This window comes from Neocloeon triangulifer, unplaced genomic scaffold (assembly GCF_031216515.1).
Source record: "Neocloeon triangulifer isolate White Clay Creek 2 clone unplaced genomic scaffold, ASM3121651v1 ptg000011l, whole genome shotgun sequence".
In the NCBI taxonomy this organism is placed as follows: domain Eukaryota; kingdom Metazoa; phylum Arthropoda; class Insecta; order Ephemeroptera; family Baetidae; genus Neocloeon; species Neocloeon triangulifer.
In genome coordinates this window covers 2802880-2822195 of record NW_026775553.1, presented here as the reverse complement: position 1 = coordinate 2822195, position 19316 = coordinate 2802880, and the positions used below count along the sequence as shown (strand labels likewise).

General features: G+C 35.2%; 1 protein-coding gene across 1 annotated transcript in view; it reads left to right on the top strand.

The window, feature by feature from the left end:
- The first annotated feature begins 3019 nt into the window (after positions 1-3019).
- The window catches only part of LOC132195885 (hemicentin-1-like), a 40513-nt gene continuing 24216 nt past the window's right edge, over positions 3020-19316 (top strand). The window contains exon 1 of the mRNA XM_059618167.1: positions 3020-3410. Coding sequence (XP_059474150.1) covers positions 3335-3410 — 76 coding nt within the window. The 5' untranslated portion in view covers positions 3020-3334. The remainder of the gene's footprint in view (positions 3411-19316) is intronic.

Below are 19316 nucleotides of genomic sequence, written 5' to 3'. Positions count from 1 at the left end.
AACTATGAGCAAATAAATCATTTTTTTTTTTTAAATTCAGAAATCCCTGAATTCCTCATAAAAAATAATAGGAAATATACAATTTGGTTTTTAATTAGTATGAGTCATTACATTGTTTTTGCTGAAGGTAGTTGACAAGCTTGGTTTACTAGTCAAAAATGTCAATTAATATACTCATTTTTTTATTGTTGAGCCAAAAAAAAATAGAGCATTGATTGACATTTTTGGCCAATCGAAGGAGCTTTGAATTGCTTTGAATAAAAAGAACAAATAAAGCAGGATTTATTTTGATAATTATTAGGCAATTTGTTTCAATTTTACAATATAAACTGTTTTGAACATCACTGTTTATTATATTTATTTTTGAAAATAAGATTATTTTCTTGTGAACAAAACCTCACAAGTTTGATTCATGTGATTGTGTTCTCGATTTCCTGTTAACAAGAAATCTGATGTCAATTTACACAATTTAATATATCTCATGAAAATAAAATATAAGATTTCAATTATTGGTTGATTATTTGGTTTTAGCTGAATGATTGGCTAACAGTGGAATATATAAAATTTTTATTTTTTCAATCATTTTAAATTTAACTTTGGAAGTAATTTATTTGATTAGATTCGGTTATTTTTTAATATGGACGTAAAACCATTTTTATTATCATTATAATGATTTTGATTAGAATAAAACGTGGCAAAAACTAAACAAAATTGAAAACATCCAGGATATTTTTCTTGACTTTCACGTCCAATACAATTCGGTTGATCTTTTCTGATGTCGCAAATTTTCGCCGGTCACTTTTGCTCGTGTCTGCGTTGAGAGGTCGTGCCGGACAATAAATAATAAATAGCCGTGAAACGGGCGACTTGCACATAAAGTGTGGGTCTTAAGGTACGATTTATTGCCGATCATACATCACATTTTGGCTTCGCAGCTGCTGCGCCGGCCCGGTTGCGGTTTTGTGCGCGCGGCAGCTCTTTATTTGACCGCACACTTCTTTCCTCCGCAGCAAGTACACCAACCTCAACAACCGGCCTCAATTGGCCCCACGAAATCCATAAAAAGGCCCTCGCGCCGGTGACACTTGCCGCCGAAAATTGCGAATAAAAGTCACATCCATCCTCGTCTTTTTATTTTCTCTTCCGCAATGATTTCTCTCGGCAATTCCATTAAAGGCGTGAAATTTATAGGCAAATGTGTTTTTCGATTGTGTTTTACGCGTCGGTGGTTTTTTCCCGAAGAAAATGGATAAAAAGAGGCTCTTTGGTGGCGGCGGCAGGGGGTCGCCTTTGGAGGTGTCAGGCCGAATTAAGCGATCTGGCGCGCACTCCAAGACCTCCAACAACAAAGGAGCCGAAAAAGTTATTCACACTTGGAACTACCCTCGACGAAAATCGTTTTGTCATTTCTCTTTCACCTTTCTGGCGCATCAAGGGCCAATAATCATGGGAAAATTTATCGTTTTTATCTTTCTAAAATATTTAGATTCCAACAATTCCTTCAAATTAATGTCCTAAGAATCAAAAACCTGAAATTAAAAGTTTTTTTATATAATTCCCTTCATTGAGAAAAAATCAATTTTATTATTTTTATCATTTTTTCATGGACGTTTTATGTCGTTTTTTCATAGTATATTGTATAGGACTCTGTTTTTAATACTAAAAATTACACAATTATGTAAAATAAATTAAAAAATTAAATTGTCAACAAATAAATTAACCTTATTTTAAGCTTTAAATTTTTTGCATCTGCGTTTTTTTCCCTTTTTTCATATTAATTTATTGTTGGCAATTTCGAATATATCAAAATTTGTTAGCTTTTACAAATATGGCTTTACTCAATGTAAGTCTTTTAAAACAAAATTTATTTTCACTCTTATTAGTAGAGATTTTTGCTTTAAGGCCTCTCTTTTTCCGCCCTTCCTTTGCACCCAGGTGAGAAATTACTATACGTAGATCGGACGTCAGAGTTCAGAGATGATGAGGAATTTGATTCCCCTCGGCAGCTCAAAGCCAACCTGCGCGTAGGTGTCGAGTGACTCGGCCGCCGGTGGATTTGCGGCTTGGATTACCTGAGGCCGCGTGTGCTGCACCCTCTCATCTCGCACTCGCTGAGTGAGCAGCTCGTAATCACCTTTTCCCATACGTACTCCTTCACCTACAATGCAGATTCATTGGAATTGAGGCTGAAATGAGACGCCTCGCGGAAGGAAACACTAATTTCTAATTAATAGACGTGCAGTGGTTGCTCATTTGATCAACAGGAAAATCATGAATGAAAAATAGTACAAAGAGGTTTATTTTTTTAATAAAAATCAGTTGGCTGTGTAGATGAAAGAAGTTCCAATTTTGTTGATTGGAAAAAGATTAAAACTATAAATCACTGTAAATACTAATATTTTGGTATTTTTTTATTTTCCAATCTATTTAAAAATACATATAATAATGAACAAAAATGAAGGAACCTACTTGAAAAGAATGAAATATGGCAATAGAAAAAAAATGCGTTTTATTGCTAGTCTATTAACACAGAATAACCACCAAATAATTATATTTTTATACTGATGCAGATCCTTCATAATTTTCAATAACAATTTATTTTACATCTACATGAAAAAATAAGCATAATATTAAAACATAATTAACTTAACCTAAGCATATAAATTTACAAATATTTTCATTATTTTGTTGATAACATATTCAAATTTAAATTATTACTTATTTTGTGCTTTTATTTTTATTTTTTTTAAAATATCTTAGTTGAGCTAATATTGGAATTCCATTAATTATTTAAACTAGCAATTAAAGATTTTTATTCCGTAAAATATAAATAAATGTATTAATTTTTTTATAGACAATCTGACATTAATTATCATCCGATTAGCTTTGACCAGTTGAAGAGTGACTGCTGGTGCCGCTGTTCGTCCGCTGCTGCCATCCAAGCTCTCGGGCGTCCGATCCTCAACTCCTCCTCCTCGACGCACTTCGCTCCTCATCACATGGGGGCAAATAGAAATAGTGAGAGAGCCTGCGATGCACGCGTCTCCGTGTGACCCGTGCAGCAGTCGAGCGCGATCCATTGTTGAGTGCGTGCGATGCATCGTGCCGCCGTCGCTGCCGTTGTAATTCGGGGGGTTGTTTTCTCGGCGCCACCCCCGTGCCGGAAAAACACCTCCAGTGCATGAGTCAGTCACTTTGCAGTCACAAACACGCGATCCACGGATTACAAGAGTGAGTTCACCGGGCTTTTCTTCAACAAGAAGGCGAGAACCGCAGTTAGTCACTTCTTGCTTCCGAGGGTGGTTCGTCACCTCCGAGGGTGCGTCCGGCCAGCATGGCTCATCCGAGAAGGCTCTCCCTCGTGGCCGTCCTGCTCGCCTGCGCCCTGCAATTGCGCCCAGTCTCTTCCGGTGAGTACAACAATTATAAATAAATTTTTATTATTTAATTTTGATTAAATACCAATCAAAGATTTTTAATTTAAAACGAACTTAAAATTTTTTTTAGCTCAAAATGAAATTATGTTGAGTTCAACATCATAAAAATAAAAAATTATGAAAGTTCCATTATTAGAAATTAAATTAAAAAAGATGTTTTAATTTTAAGGTCCAATTGACAGCCAGACCAATCTAATAATAATAATCTATATGATGAAATTTTTTGGAAACTACACATGTAGGATTTTTGTATTTTTAATTAATTATTAATTATGTGTCTTTTTATTTCATAAAATATCTTTTGTCTTTGTTATAATAATTAAAACCAGCTTTTTGGCTTCTCCAATTATCTTTTTACGTAATCAGACAACCCAAACACAAGTTTCTCAGACTTAACGCAGGGAAAAATTTAAATTACAACAAGACGCAGTTAGTCTCGAAGCATTACTATCGTTGTGTTTACCCGTCTGGCGTTAATTAATAATTTGGTCGGTTGAGAAATCGCGCACTTGTATTCTATGCCTGTGTGCAATAACAGAAAGAGCAACACCGCAGACGCAAAAATCGGCGCGGCTTTGAACCGCGGCCAAATCGCGACCGCGAGACGCGGCTTTGTCGAGCACGGAATGAAAAATTGTTTTAATACGGCTGCACTGCGCAGGATTTGCGACGAAAATTCGCACAAACACGTCACGGATTTAATGTTTTGATGCGACAGTGTGAGAGGAAAAAAATTGAAAATTTGTCCTTGAGTGGCTTCATATTATTTTAATATTTTTATTTATAAAAATTATATTTTCCATTTGAAATTCTGAAATATGTGGTTTTTAATTTTTAAATTTGACAACGAATCAAAGAAAATTTATATTTTACCATTTTTACTCTTTGAAACAGAAACTTTTGCATAAAAAAACTCATTCTTCCGCTTCATTTACTCTTGTTTGGTTTTAGCATGTCATAAAGAATATAAACGAGCAGTTAACTTTTGAACACTTTCCGGCTCATCAAGGAAACTTGGGAGTATATAAAATATAAATTATCCAATATATTTTCAAAGCTCTTGGGCTGAAGGAAAAAAATGTTATAAAAACGTACGACATTTAATGAAGGTATTTTGTAGGCGGTGATCCAGATAGAAAACATTCCGAGTGGAAGTAAAAAATGTTTTGAAAAGGTGTCGTCCCATAATTCAGAAACAAAACGAATAATAATGGGCTGCTGCGCCGCGGTGAATCACACGATTATGCTACTTTTCGGGGGGTAATAGCACAGATGAAATAAATTACCTGGAAAGCAGGCAGGAGCACAAATGGGGCGCGAGTAAAAACCTGCTCTCTCCTTATCAAGCTAAATGCCTCTTTTATTTTTTTTCCTACCTTTCTGTGTAGAAGAAAGAATACAAAGGGGTGGGCCTAGATGGGCATCAATCTTTAATCAAACCAGATTACCCGCGGCGCCGCAACGACCAGATAAAACTACAAATTTTCTAATGTGCCTCGCCTGGGCCCTTTAAAACTAGAACAGCTGCGATTAATTTAATTTCTGACTCACGCCGGCTGCCTTAATTTTATTAACGAGGCTTTTATTTATTTCCCCGGTAATCTACTGTAAAGTTTATTAACATATTTGCTTTATTGTTGGCATATTTAACACTATACAATTTACTTGTAATAGATTATTTTGCTCAATATCTTCACATTTTTAGAAGATAATTAGTTCACTTTTTAATACTAGGAATTAATTATTATAAAAATATGCATAATGCATATTAGCATTGAGTAATAATTATTAAAACTTTAGTAAAGGTTATATAATTTAATAAATTCTTTATAAGTTTAATTTTTTAGGTTTTTATAAAAAGTTTTAATTTTTTAAGTGAATTTTCAAATAGTCACAATTATTTCAATTATTGTCCTTTAGGACTCCATCTCATTCACTAGATGTGATAAAGACACAATTTAATCATGATTTTAAAGATAAGAAAAATATTATTTACTTAAAAATGCATCACATTTTAATTACATAAGTAAAATTGTTTTAGGCACTTCACATGGATTTTTGTATTGAATTTAAAATGTATTGATTAGCCCCATTCGTATGCAATTTAATAAGATACTTTAAATAAATGAAGTTTATTGAACCAAAATCACCTGCACGAGTCTTAAATTAAGTTCAGAGAGAGTGAATTTCTGGCACAAGATCTGACGAAAGCCATGCAAAAACAAACTTTGATTGCCAAGAGAAAGAAGTGATGCTTTTCTGCGGAAATCTTTCCCAGTCTAATAAAAATTCCGCCCAAGGTGAGTCACAAATATCGGTTGGCGCGCGAGCTTCCTACATTGTGCGTCGTCATTTGCAGACCGAAAACACTCGACGCGCGGCTGGAGAGTGTTTATTAACCACCTCAATAATGCTCACCTCTTCTTCTGCTCTCCGCACCACCATGATAAATCTTTGCTCGGCGGAAAATGTAAATTTAGCCGCTGCTGTGTGTTGCGAGGGGCGACAAGCGAGTTTTTGGTCGTTGAGCCACCAGTGTATGTCGCGCGTCACCCACCGCCTGCACTAATAAGAAACGTGAAACGCACGCTCCGATTCGCTCCACTGATCATTTCTCTGGTGCTTCACTGGCGGAAGCTTGATTGCTAGGCAGGAATTGTAATTTAAATTTTAAAAAATTACTAAAAACTTGCTAAATGTATTTTTTATTTAGTCTTTTCTACACAATTTGAGCATTGGAGAACAAATTGTAAATGGTTTTATATTTATTACAAATTTTGGCTTTTCTATGATGAATTTTGTACACTTATAAAAACTTTTTACCCTCTCAATCTTTAAGAAACCCGTCTGAGTTGTAAATTAAACAAGTACAATCTCACATGTACGTTTAGGTCTCATTAGTGAATTTTGGCACAGAATTTATATGATCAACTTAATTCAATTTCAGCACGAATTTGCATACTTAGAAAATGTTATAAAAAGGTGTAGAATTAATTTCACATCGACATGAAATCAATCAATGACAGAAATTATATTAAATTATGGTATTCATAACTAGTGCTTTTATATGAACGCCCAATTTAAATTGAACATTTTACATTGTGTATGACATTTTTTTGTCATGTTTTTAAGTACCTTGGTCTTGTTTGATATTATAAAACAATAAATTGTGAAATTATAAATATTGAAAAACATTCTAAAGTGGGGACTAAGTTTGAAGAGGTTGGCCAAACACTCAAAAGCAATCCCTCGCGCGCCGACAATGCCCAAACAAAAGGGACAAGAAATTCCCCCTGCTCATATCCTTAATAAAATAATTTATCACCACCGCGCCGCATCTCTCTCGCGCCCACCCGCCCCTTGGCTGGGTGGAATTTGAATAAATAAATTTTTCGTCTCGGCGTCGTCTCTGCTCGGCACAAAAAATAATAGTTGTGTTTTGTCGAGAGTCCATAAATCTCGCGGCCAAACTGACCAATTTCATATTTTCGACGGATGATAAAAAAAATAATATGAAATGAAACGTGCAGTGACATGGCGTAAAAATTTAATTCGTTTCCGCGCATGACCAATAAAAAGATCTGTAGCGGAAATTTAACGAGCGACGTCAATTCATCCAACGCCGTCCAAAACTTTTTGCAATTTTGCATATAATTTACACTCGAGTGGACATCAAGCTTTTTTTACATCAATTTTGCAACGTAATTTGGAAATAATGAAATTGTGCTAGTTCTGCATTATCAATCAAAGGAAAACGAGAGCTGAAAAATATCACAATTTCGGGCTGTAAAAAAATGTTATTAGAAAATAATCAATATTAAAGTCAACGGGTTCCACATGATTGCTGAGCAGCACACAAAATAAACTATTTAGTGGAGGTGGTCAGCCATTAAATCACTGCACGTTTATGTCTAATTGAAAGCCCTCAACTGAACCCTCCTTTGGCAGCAGACAAATTAAATTACGACATGCATGTTTCCCATTAAATTATGGACGCCAGCAGCTTTTAATTAAATATTTTCATCGGCCTGAAGGTGAGTGGGCAGACGTTAAGCTGGCCACTTGACTGCTCAGCCACGCAAGAGAGAATCATCAAATTGTACTCATCCACGCTGTATATTATAAACTCTACACAGTTCACCAAAAATGTACTCATGTGGTCAAGTGTTTTTAAAGAGGAAAAATTTGATGAGGTTTAACTTGATGAACCGGGATTTATAAAAGATGTTTGGAAGGTTTATGTAATTTTGGTGATTGAGGAAGTCAATGAGCTCTGGGTGGTCTGAATAGAAACAGATGAAATTCAAATATTAGAAATTTTTAAACAAAAGAAAGGGATAGTACGATCGTCTTAATTCGCAATTAAATAATAAAATTTTTGTGTAGAATCCAATAGTAATAATCTTGATCCAATAATAAATTTTTTAAGAAATGAAAGTTAATGTGGAGTATTTTAACGTAACAATACGTTGACTAAGAAACTCTAGGAAAACCTAAATTACAATGGAATAAAATAAATTTTTTGACTTTTCCAAATGATTTTAATTAAATCCATTACTACAATTTTAATATTGATACCAAACTATTATGTGAATTATTGGAAGAAATGTGCTTTAGAAAGAATAAAAAAAAACTGTATCACAATCTTCTGACAGTTATTGACCTTAAATTTTTTTAATTTGCAACAAAAACCAAACACATTAATTGTTGCAGTGGCGAAGCGGTTGATGGATGCGCTTTGCGGCCGCCACAACCAACGGCTCTTTAATTTGATAATTTAATGTGCTCCCGATGCATATTAATTTTCCTGTCGGCCGGCGGAGAGATGAGTGGGTTTTGGGGTGAAAACCAAAACCGACACGGTGGATGCAGGGGCGAGTATTTAGCTATGCAGGCGGAAGCAATAAACAATCGCATTCCCTTGAGACGCACTCTCCGCAAACGGGGATGCAACAAAACCAGCAACTCGCGCACGTGGAAATAAAAAACGCGCCGCATGTAATAAAAAGAAAGAGTTGAGCTGCATTTCATCCGGACACATTTGAGTGTGTGAAATAAAAAGAAGGAAGTAATGAAACGAGCAGGAATCTCTCCTCTATTTTGAATGGGAAGTTTTCTCTCTGCGGTTGTCCTCGCAATCAGAAGTCTTCGGAGACTCCAAGCTCCACTCGCGGCACTTTAAGCGACAAATGCAAAAGTGCACAATGAGCGTAACGGAAGAGACACTTTTTGCACATTGCACTCGGCAACTTTGTAATTGCGATTCCACATTTATTTGCATATAATATTCACCTCGAGTGGCTTATTTCAATTTGCATACTAACTACTTGTAACGAGAACAAACCAGAGAAGCACTCTATGACTGTCTATGTGTCAAGGAAACTTGAGATAAAATGTTTAATATTTGGATTATATATAGGATGAATCTATTCCATCTACTAATAAGATTTCAAAAAGCAATCTAAAAATCAAAATTAATTTTATACTTATGGAATTTGTAACTTACGAAGATATTAATTAAAGCATTTATAAATCATTTTAAACATCTACTGACACACAGTTTTCCAATCATACTTTTAGTCCCGAGAGTAATTTAGATTTGCTTTAAATAAATTATAGAGAATTTATTAAAAATGGCAAAAAATTAATTAAAAAAATAGTTATTATTTTTATAATGAAATTCGCAACATAAGATTAAATATTGTTTGCTGAAAGCTGAAAAAATGTTAATTATATATTTTTCTACTTTTCGTCCTGAATAGTGCATTTCAATTGTTAACAAAAGTTTAATGCATTTTAAATTTTATTTCATTTTTCTTTTATAATTCATTGCAATAATCTGCATCTGTTACAATAATAATAATTATAACTAGTACACTATACATTTTGCACCAATTATTTTCATGCACTTTTCACTCCAGATAGATTTTTTAAATTGCCCTTAATTGCTTCTTTGTTTGTGTTCGGTAAATAAAATATTATTAAGAGTCTTTGATCGCAGCAACTTTTCAAAGTAAATAAGCTCATTTTTTTTTTAATCTTTAGTTTGCTTTTTAATGAATAGTCACAGGAATTGCGTTTCAACAGCCATCCTCTCACTCGTAATTCAAGGAATTCATTAAGCAATTGATTTCGCGCTTTATGCTTATAATTATAAAAAGTACTGGTTGAAAGTTTTATTTATTAATTAACAGACAGGCAAAGGCCGGAAAGTTTGTAATTACAAAAATTAATTGATTCCGTAGTTCTCTTGGAAGATAAAATCAATTATAATTGATCAACAGCCGAGGACCATCCAACGTTGAATTTTTTTCCTTTTTTAAAACCTTTATTGATTTATTTGATTATTATCTAGCCATTGGTCTGGAAAATTAACCGGTCGATATTATGCGTTGACAAATAATCACTTTTGATCATAAAAACTTAATTAATCCTATTTGTATAAATCAATCAGTGTATGAATTATAGGTGAATGCATGAGAATTTGCAAAGTGGTTAAATACATTAAATTATCAACATTTTTTGCCACATAAGGCAACAAATAATCAAATTTAATTTGTTGTACTGAAATTTCAATGATAAAATTGATCAACAGACTGAAATGAAATGAGGTAGATGGAATAATTTAATAAAATTTTAACCCATCATTGAAACTAAATTGACAAAACTGTACCATAATTTGTGATAAATTGAAATTTCTATTTCATTTTTTTTTGCTCAATTTAAAAATTGAAAAAAAATCCAAGAGTTCCATGAACATTGCAAAGTTGTTCTTTTTCCATAATCAGAAGACTGAATAATCATTCAACTAACTATTTAAATTCCATCCAGAAAGTAAAGAGTATGAGGATAAATTAGCACCCCCAAAAGGCAGTAAAAATCTGCACGGCTGGAAATTGCCCTTTTTCCATTTCTTTATTTCCGAAGGCGATGGAAGCGTGCCGCATTTTTCAATTAAGCGTCGGCAGATGCTTGGCCGGCCGTAATTTCGGCCGCTAAATGCGCTTTTTCACGCTCGACTTGCCAAACTCAATTCGTCCATTAAAAATAAATATAGCCCTCGTCGCGCGCGCGCTCCGACTGGGGGGCCCTTTTTGTGTGCGCGCATTTTTCTGTTTGAAAGGAGCTGTCCAATATTTTGCCTCCGCAAACGGGGTCTTCTTTTCTCTGCGGTAACTAGGGGTGCTTTTCGCAACAGGTGCAACCAATGCGCTTTTACGACTGCAACGCCAACGCATGCAAAAGAATGGGCACATCTGCTCTTCTATAGAAGCGATTCAGCGCCATCAAAAATCATTACTATTCATTTGCCCGGCAGCCGCCGAGATTATTTATGGGCGCGCCTTGTCATATTTTGACCTCTTCAATTGAGCCTCTTCGATATTTGCCTCCAGCGTCCCCCAGCAATACAAATAAAGGGGAATTGGATGGGACACGTATAAAAAAGAAGCTGCAAAATGATTATGTATTCGGCCCAGACTGATGTTCAGAAAAACCATTGCATTGGCAGTAAACTTTCAAAATATGAAATCCCAAAACGTTTGATTGTTTTGTGCATAATTTAACAAACACTACAATTCAATAAAAATCTTATGAATAACTGACTTTTTAAAAGATTTATATTAATTCGTTTTGGTTATATTTGAGGAAATTTATTCTTAAAACTTTATTTCAAACACTTCTTTGTGGTTTAAAAAGTTAAAAAATTTTTAAAGTATTTGTAGAAAGTTTTTCATACTAGATATTTTTTTTTTTAAATTCTACCCAATTTAAATTATATTTAATTGACGTTGATTTCAAATAATTGTGTATAGTGAATGAATATTAATTGTGTTGGTATTTTCTCGTGATGTTTGGGAACTCTCCGGTCGTTAAATAGCATTGAAAATTTAAGCATCAATACCGAAATAAATACCGAATCCTGAATCATTTGGGATGAAATGAATAATGAGCAAAAACCTTTACTAAAACACTTTTTGTGTAATTCAAAGTACCCCATGAGCCCCTTAGTGCATGCACACATTTTTGACATAAATGAATGAGCAAAATCACACATAAAAATGGCCCTGATATAAAAGTCTGATCTTTATGATTGACTGCAGCTAAAAGCGTTTTCTTTTTTCCCTTTGTCGGTGCCGAAAACGCTAGAAGGTCGCACGTCTCCGGCGGAGCAAAGAGGTGTCAATATTTCATGTCACTCGTTACGGGGGGTGGGTGAAAGGGTGGGTCGCCGGTGGGCGCGGAGGCGACACTTACAAAGCGAGCAAGAAGTCGAGTTCCAAAGGCGGTGCGCGAACCGACGGCACCATTAATTACGCATCCTTCGCCCGCCTATTAATTAGTACCTGATACACACAGCCCCGCCAACACCTTTTCTGAAACGAGCCATGCAAATACTTTTAACAACCAAAATTCTTAATAAACTTTCTCCAAAATAATTTGAGAATGCGTGTAATACACACAAAATATTTGATTTACAAAAAAGTATGCAAATAAATGTAAAAATTGTTCATACTTCATTTAACTTTTGCCGATTAAAATTAAAATTTAGTTGATAATCAATTAGAAATAACTTTAATCAGAATGTAAAATAAACAGCAATTAAAACTACATTAGCTTGAAATAAATTTATAGTTTCAAATAATATAATAATAACGATACAGGACAGAACAGAATATCTCGTGTAAAAATGAAATAAATGAGATAATATGGAATAAATTGCACTTTTGTTTTCTTAAATAAAGCTTTTCAACTGACTTGTCATGTTTCCACACTAATAAAATCTACATGCAGAGTTTCTTCATTTTTTTGGAAACTGTTAAACCTTCAGCTTGTGTTTAGAATTTTGAGCACATTTCAGAATAAAAAAGTTATTTGATGACGAGCTGCTTGTCATGAGAAAGCGTGCGTTTTGCACATTTTGCGGGTTAAATTTGTTGATGTGTGCATATGTGAGTATCTTTTTGCTGCTGCCGGTGCGACAAAAAGATTCACGCAATAAAAGAGCAAATGCCGCGTTTTTTGAATTGCCGTGTAATATTTAGCCCTTGACGTTCACCGCCATAAAGTTTTTCCATGCAGCTTGTGTGTTGCGGTCGCGGCGAAAAAAGCGCCGGCAGCATCACCGACCGCGGGAGTGACGTCTATTTTTTACTCTCTATGTATATTTCGGCTCATCAAAACACGTGTTCTTTATTATTTGGCCAAAACCGGGAAAACGAGCTGCCTGCTCGAGTTTATGCACTCTAGGCTATTTGCTCCCGACCCTTTTGTCTCGCAAGCACACACAATTACTGCAAAACACAATAAAAAACACATCTTCTCCAGGTGTATAAAACTTGCAAATTTTAATGAAATGTCTCTTAATTTGCGTTTAATTGGCGGAAAAATGTTCATTACTTTCAAAGAAATAATTTTCAGCTTGACGAAGTTTAAAGAGCTGCTCAAAAATTGCTAATTTGTTCATTAAAGCAAGGAAAATAAATCGTATCCTTTTGTTACAAGATATATCTAAATTTTCATGATAATTTTCTTCAACTTAAAACACTGACAGTGAAAATGGTGAGATTTGAATCTTGTTACCAAAGTGAATTTTTTATTATTACATTTAGCTGAGCATTCTTAATTGTAGCGCTGGAAAACAATAGAAGCATTTAAAATTTAAAAAACCTTAATGCATTAAGTTCTGTTTCATCAAAAATATTTAATTACTGAAGAATATAATACAAAGTAAATAAATAAAATCCTGGTTTCTTTTTGTAAAATTAAAAAATATTTTATTCAAAATGTTTGTTTAAAAAATTATTTTTATGAGATTTTAATTTTATAACGCTTTGGTTGCTTTACACCGATTCCCATTTATTCACGAATAAATTAATCGCCATATTTGCTTCATAAATTTCACGATGTTTTCAGTTTTTTGCGATTTCTCACGGCGCAAATGTTATTAAAAGGCCTGATATCCGCAGGAGCACACGCGAGTTTTTATAGCTGCCAATAAATTAATCGTTCACGGGCAGATGATTGTCACGATGTGATTCAGCACAACCTTAATTAAGATAAAATCACACGCAGCGATTTTTGACTGGCGCAAATTTAATTGCTCGCCGCGCGCGTTGGCAAAAGCGGCGGGGCACGCACGAAAAACCTCCTTGCGCGCATGAAAAGCAGAGTGACTGCTCGACGGAATTTCATTTCAATCAGATGGGGGAGACGATAAATTGCTGGTCGGACACAAAAGCAGCATTCCGACCAGAAAATTAAAACATCAAATGCGCGCGGCCTCGCCTCTCTTGGCGATTTTCGGTCTGCAGATCCGATCGCTGCTTTTTTTTATTACTATCTCATGCACGACCCGCTAATGAAGCTCTGTGACGTTGCTGAGGGATGTGTTTTTGATGGCGAGCGCTTTTTTCCCGCCGCGGCCGCATAAAAATCATATTCGCGTGTGCATGTTGGATGTGTGTCCATCAGATTGTTGATGCTGGTTTTACGCGAGCCGTGATGGATCGGATCAAATTTTTATGAGAGACATTTTCTAAAAACTAAAAATACAAAAAAACTTACAATTTCCTCGCTGGTGAAAAGCACTCAATTTTATTCCAATAGTATTTTGACTAAATCATAAAAACAAAAATTTCTGAATACCAGAGTGAAGTATATATTTAATAAAAAACATGGAGTATTTGAAAAACTCTAAAATCTGGCAGAAATATTTCTTTTGTTGTATTTTCATTTAGTATAATTCATTAATTTTTTATTTTTCTATGCAATAATTATTTTATTTTAATCAATTAAATATTCTGACCATTACTGCATCTTCAGTTAACTGGATATTTAAAAATTTTGAACACTCCAGCTTTCGTTAAACATTTAAGTTTTAAATTAATTTTAATTGAATCAAGGGACTGAATTAAATATAACAAACTTAAATTTCTTTTGTATTTCATCTTGATTGATTTATTTTACGGGGCAAAATTTATTGCTATTGAACTCAATAAACTTACATGAAAATGTAGAAAATAAAAGACCAGCGCTTCAACATCTCTGCTCTTGTGGTTTCCCCGGTGTATGTCGGTCTCTGATTGATCAACCTGCGCCAATCGGCCCGATTACCTTTCGCATTTTCTTTCCCCAGCGAATATAAATTCTATAAATTTCTGCTGCTGCGACAAGAGCCTCGTGGAAAGCCCACAAGGAAGCTGGGGCGATGAAATGAAATATTGCACCAGCGAGACGCGCGGTTTTTTTTGCGCTGCAGATGCTCGTTGTGCGGGTCCATTGATGCGTGCGCTAATTAAATCGACTCTTTCTGTCGGCGGCGAGCGAGCGAGACACATGCACGAAATGAAACGTCACTCTTGATATCCAAATGAAACGAACGCACACTCTGAAAAGAGCCCTCGCAGCAGAGACGTGTGCAGTATTTGTACATCCTGGACGACGAGTGTTTTCATTGTTTGACAATCAGAGTATTTATGTTCAACACGTCAGCATCTATATTAATTAATTTCGCAGGCTTAAAAAATTTCAATTAAAAAAAATTAATTTATATTTTTGAACAGTGAAAATAATTCTAAGAATTATAAATTTTGAAATATAAACTAGCATTTAAAAATTAATTTATTATTTATTAATTTACTTTTTTTTAACTTTAAAATTTAATTTTATTAATTTTAGCTAATTATGGAGTCAAAAAATCAATTTCGTCTATTGGACTTTCCGGATCTAAAGAATTCAAGATAACAATTTTTAACGATGATATTCATTAATATTTCTTTGAACACTAACTAATTGAACTTGCATGAAAATAAAATCACATTCCACTAAGAATCTTTGTAAACAATGGTCAATTTCTAATACATTAAATTAAAATTTATCAATAAGTATGATCTCATATAAAACTAAATTATATTTAATTCAAATGATTCAAATGATCCATTTGAATGCAAAAGATTCAAATTCCAATCTCATTTGTTATTCAGCAGAACATCTATTGTTTTTACCTCTGATCACGCCATCGGCTATTAATAGAGCCCTTTTTTATTTACAACTTTGCGGATCCCGCTCAAATATTTGGCTTTGGCCTCTGGAGTGTCTGTCTCTCCATTGTTGTTTTCCTCATCACACACACACACACACGACGCTCATCGTAACAATTTTTTCCCACGCCTGGGGTTAATCCGGAGAAAAAACATAGGCCTCTGTCTCTCGTTTTTGTTTCCAGCAGCAACAACACGTGCTCCGAGTTAGAGCGAATTTATTTAATCAGCTCTCGCGAGACCATCAAAACACACACGCTTTTGTTTGCTACACTCGATCCATTCACATTTTGTGGAGATCACAGAGAGAATTTTCCTTTTGAAAAATAAGTAATAATCTTGCGCAGCAAATCTGATTTTGGTCATCCGCCTTTGTTTTATACAAAAATAAAAATTTAGTTTTCGTGAAATTCGCCTTTTTTGATTAGCTGTGATTACGTCGATTGACCTTTGTATGTTGTTAATTCGAGAGAGGAGATGCGTTCCATCAATAATTTGCCCGCCCACATAATTACGAGCGAGGAGAAATCGATCAATGCGATCAGACCTTTTTCATAACTTGTTTTTAACCTTGAGGATTTTTATGGAAACCGAGTGCACGTCGATCAAGTGGCGAATAATTAATCATTGGCAACAGCATTAATTCTGGATTCCATTTTTTGACAATTACACGCTTTCACTCACATACATCCCGGTGGGATTCGGATCGGATGAAATAAAGCGGTGGAAAATTGAATAATGACTTTGGATTAATGTGCAGCGCGGGCGAGCACACGGCCCGGGCCGTAATTTGATTTGGCCTCTCGTTTGCCTCACATATAATTATTTGTATTTGTCATGGGCCATTTTCAATTTGAGCTCTGGCAAAATTGTTTGCGCTGCAGCAACGCCTCGCTTGTTTTGTGCAAAATGCTTTGTTTGCTTGCCCTGGCAATAATTTGTGCGTGCGTGTGTTGAAATGGATGCGCAGCTTAGACATCATTTTCCACCGCGAAATTTACTTTCCTTTCTTCCGAGTGAAGAAATAAAGTTGCGGAACGACATTTTCGTCGGTTGAATATTAAATCACATGGCGGCGGTTTTCATATTCCATTCAGCGACACAACGCATTATTCAGCACTTCCCCACCCGTGCACCACAATAATAAATACTTTATTACTTTTTGCGTGGCACCCGGGAATACGCAGCGTGGATCTGAAATCCAAAAAAATTACATTTGTTGCTCGCGTCCTACACGTTAAGGTCTGTTGCAACTTTTCTATAGGCCTTTTTAACTAACATCAGGCTGGAAAAAAATGTTAGCTAAAAGTTTTTTCTAAAACTTGTTTGCTCAAAAAAATATAGCTAATTTTATTTTAAATTATGCAGACAAATTGTAATTATGAAAATATAAAAATTATGAACATTTTTTTAGATGAAAAACTAAAATAGCATTAAAAAAATTGTCTACTTCTCAGTATGAAAAAAGTATGGCGCAGGTGCATGATGGAAAGAGGGCAAGATAAATGTCTATTATCAAACGTGATTTTTATTATTATGTGTACATTGCACAAACCCAACAATCATTGATGATCTGATGCATTTTGCTATGAAAGTTTCTAGCGAAAATATTTTTGGAAAAGATTAATTTCCTTTTTAGAAACTGCGAGGAAAGGAACAGGAAAATGCTTCAAACTTCAATGTTTGAGGCCAAAATAGATCAAGTCAAATTGATTTATGGAGTTTCAAAATGAGATTTCACACATGTCACGTGCGTTAGAAGAGGAAACTGTCTCTTTTTAATTAGTTCTCAGAACCTTTAGATTTCATTTTTTTAAACTGTCAAAGGATTTCATGCAATTTTTATGTGTCAAGTTTTTCGTCTCGTCTTGTTTCTTATTCCGAAAATCTGTGTCAGTAGGGAATAGCTGGAACTTTCAAGACGATAAGCCTTTTCCCTGCTCTTCTTCCTTATAAATCTGCAGGCCAAGTTGCGCCATAGGGAAGGGCTGAGTAGGAAGACGGGCAGCGATTCGATAATCCCGGAATATTGTTTGTTTGTTTGTCTGCAGTGAATATTGAGCAGTGTTTGTCCTCGTGATATTTATGCAGTGGCCGCCGGTTTTCCCTTTTTATATTTTTTCCGCCACCACGCCGACCGGCCATAAATTTCCAGTCCCAAAGGAGCAAAATCCTTTCCACCCTCGCCCAAAACCAACCGACCGACCAACCAACCGTCCGGCGGAAAATAAGGAAAAGTGTCAGCACGATTCCAGAGGCGCGCACCTTTCCCGGCGAAAATGAGCAGAAATCTCGCATGCAAATCCTTTAATCCGCTGATTCATTGAAATATTGTATTTCTCGGGGCCGCCCCTGCACCCGAATAAATTCTCAGAAGTCTGGAAATACCTTTGCGTACAGATGAATGAATACTAGTAGAGCGATTTTATTTGAGAAAAAATTTATTGCAACTCTTCTATCGAAAGAATATTATAGTTTCCTAAATAAATTATTCTTATCATTACAAATTTCAACAAATATTGAATGATTTTCAGTAAAAATAATTTTCCACTTACTTTATTGAAACTAAATATTGTGAAAAAAAATCAAATATTTTTCATCAACTCCTTTCAACATGAAATTTTTGTGTTTTTAATTCAAAAAAATTTATTTACTTTTTTATCCAAAACATGTTTTCTTTTAGGAATCATTTCCACCCCGAACAAATTTAATCAACGCTCGACCCTCTACAAAACGTCATAATTACAAAATGCATGGTCTCCGCTGCTGCTGCTGCTCCTTCGCTTGACACGACATTTGCATTTTTTGTCGGTTGCATTTCGTGCATTCCCAGTCCCTCTCTCATTAAGAATTTCTGGTGCACGCGATCGTTTATCACATCGCGCACAAGCTGCAAGATTGATTGATTTACAGTCGGCCCCACAGCGCTGCTTTGGCGCTGCTGGCAGGTGACCAAAAACTCTGACTCATTAGCCTGATTAAAAAGGCATTAAGCAAATAACACAAAATAATGCACTGCTCGCCCCTCCGCGCCATGAGTAACCAGCGCAGTTGAACCGACGCAAGAGTCAAATGTTAACTAACAAGTGACAAAAGCGATTAACTTCCTCGTCAATCACTCTTTCAATTAAGTTTGTTATGGAAAAATATAGATAGATAATTTCGTAATGATAGGGTGTGTTAAAAAAATTTAAGAAAAATTTACATTGCAAATAAATAATTATTATTATTATTGTTTATTTCTCCAACGGTTACATCACATTGTTTGCATTCAATATCTGAAAACCAGTGAATTTTACACAAAGAAGAATAACAATTATATTATAAAAGATATAACAGATTTGAAACTTATAATGGCTAAAAAATGATTTAAAATACAAAAGTTTTATTGCTTTTTCTAAAAACTGTATATTTACCGTATTTACCTAAATAACCAACGCATAAATTGTATAATAGTTGGGATGGGAGCTATTTTGAGCCACGCTGATTTTGCTCTCAAACAAAATCCCCCGGGCGCTCCAATAATTCATGCAGGGCTGTCCCTTATATTCGATATCAAATTATCAAAGAGAGCTAAATGCTGCGTACGCACGCTCGTCGGCGCGGCGGCGGCGGTTTTGTTTGCATTCAGCTTTGTCGGCATGCAAATGAAACAACAAAAGCCGCATTCTCACTTATTCATAATTGCGCCGGGCGTCGAGTGACACACGTAGAGAGCGCAAAATAGAGTCGCGCGCTGCAAACTTCGGCTCGACTATGTATGCAAATGAGGCCGGGCTGGGCTGGTGGGCGCCGGGCGGTGCATGAAATTTATGGGTTCGAGATGTCCACGCTGAGA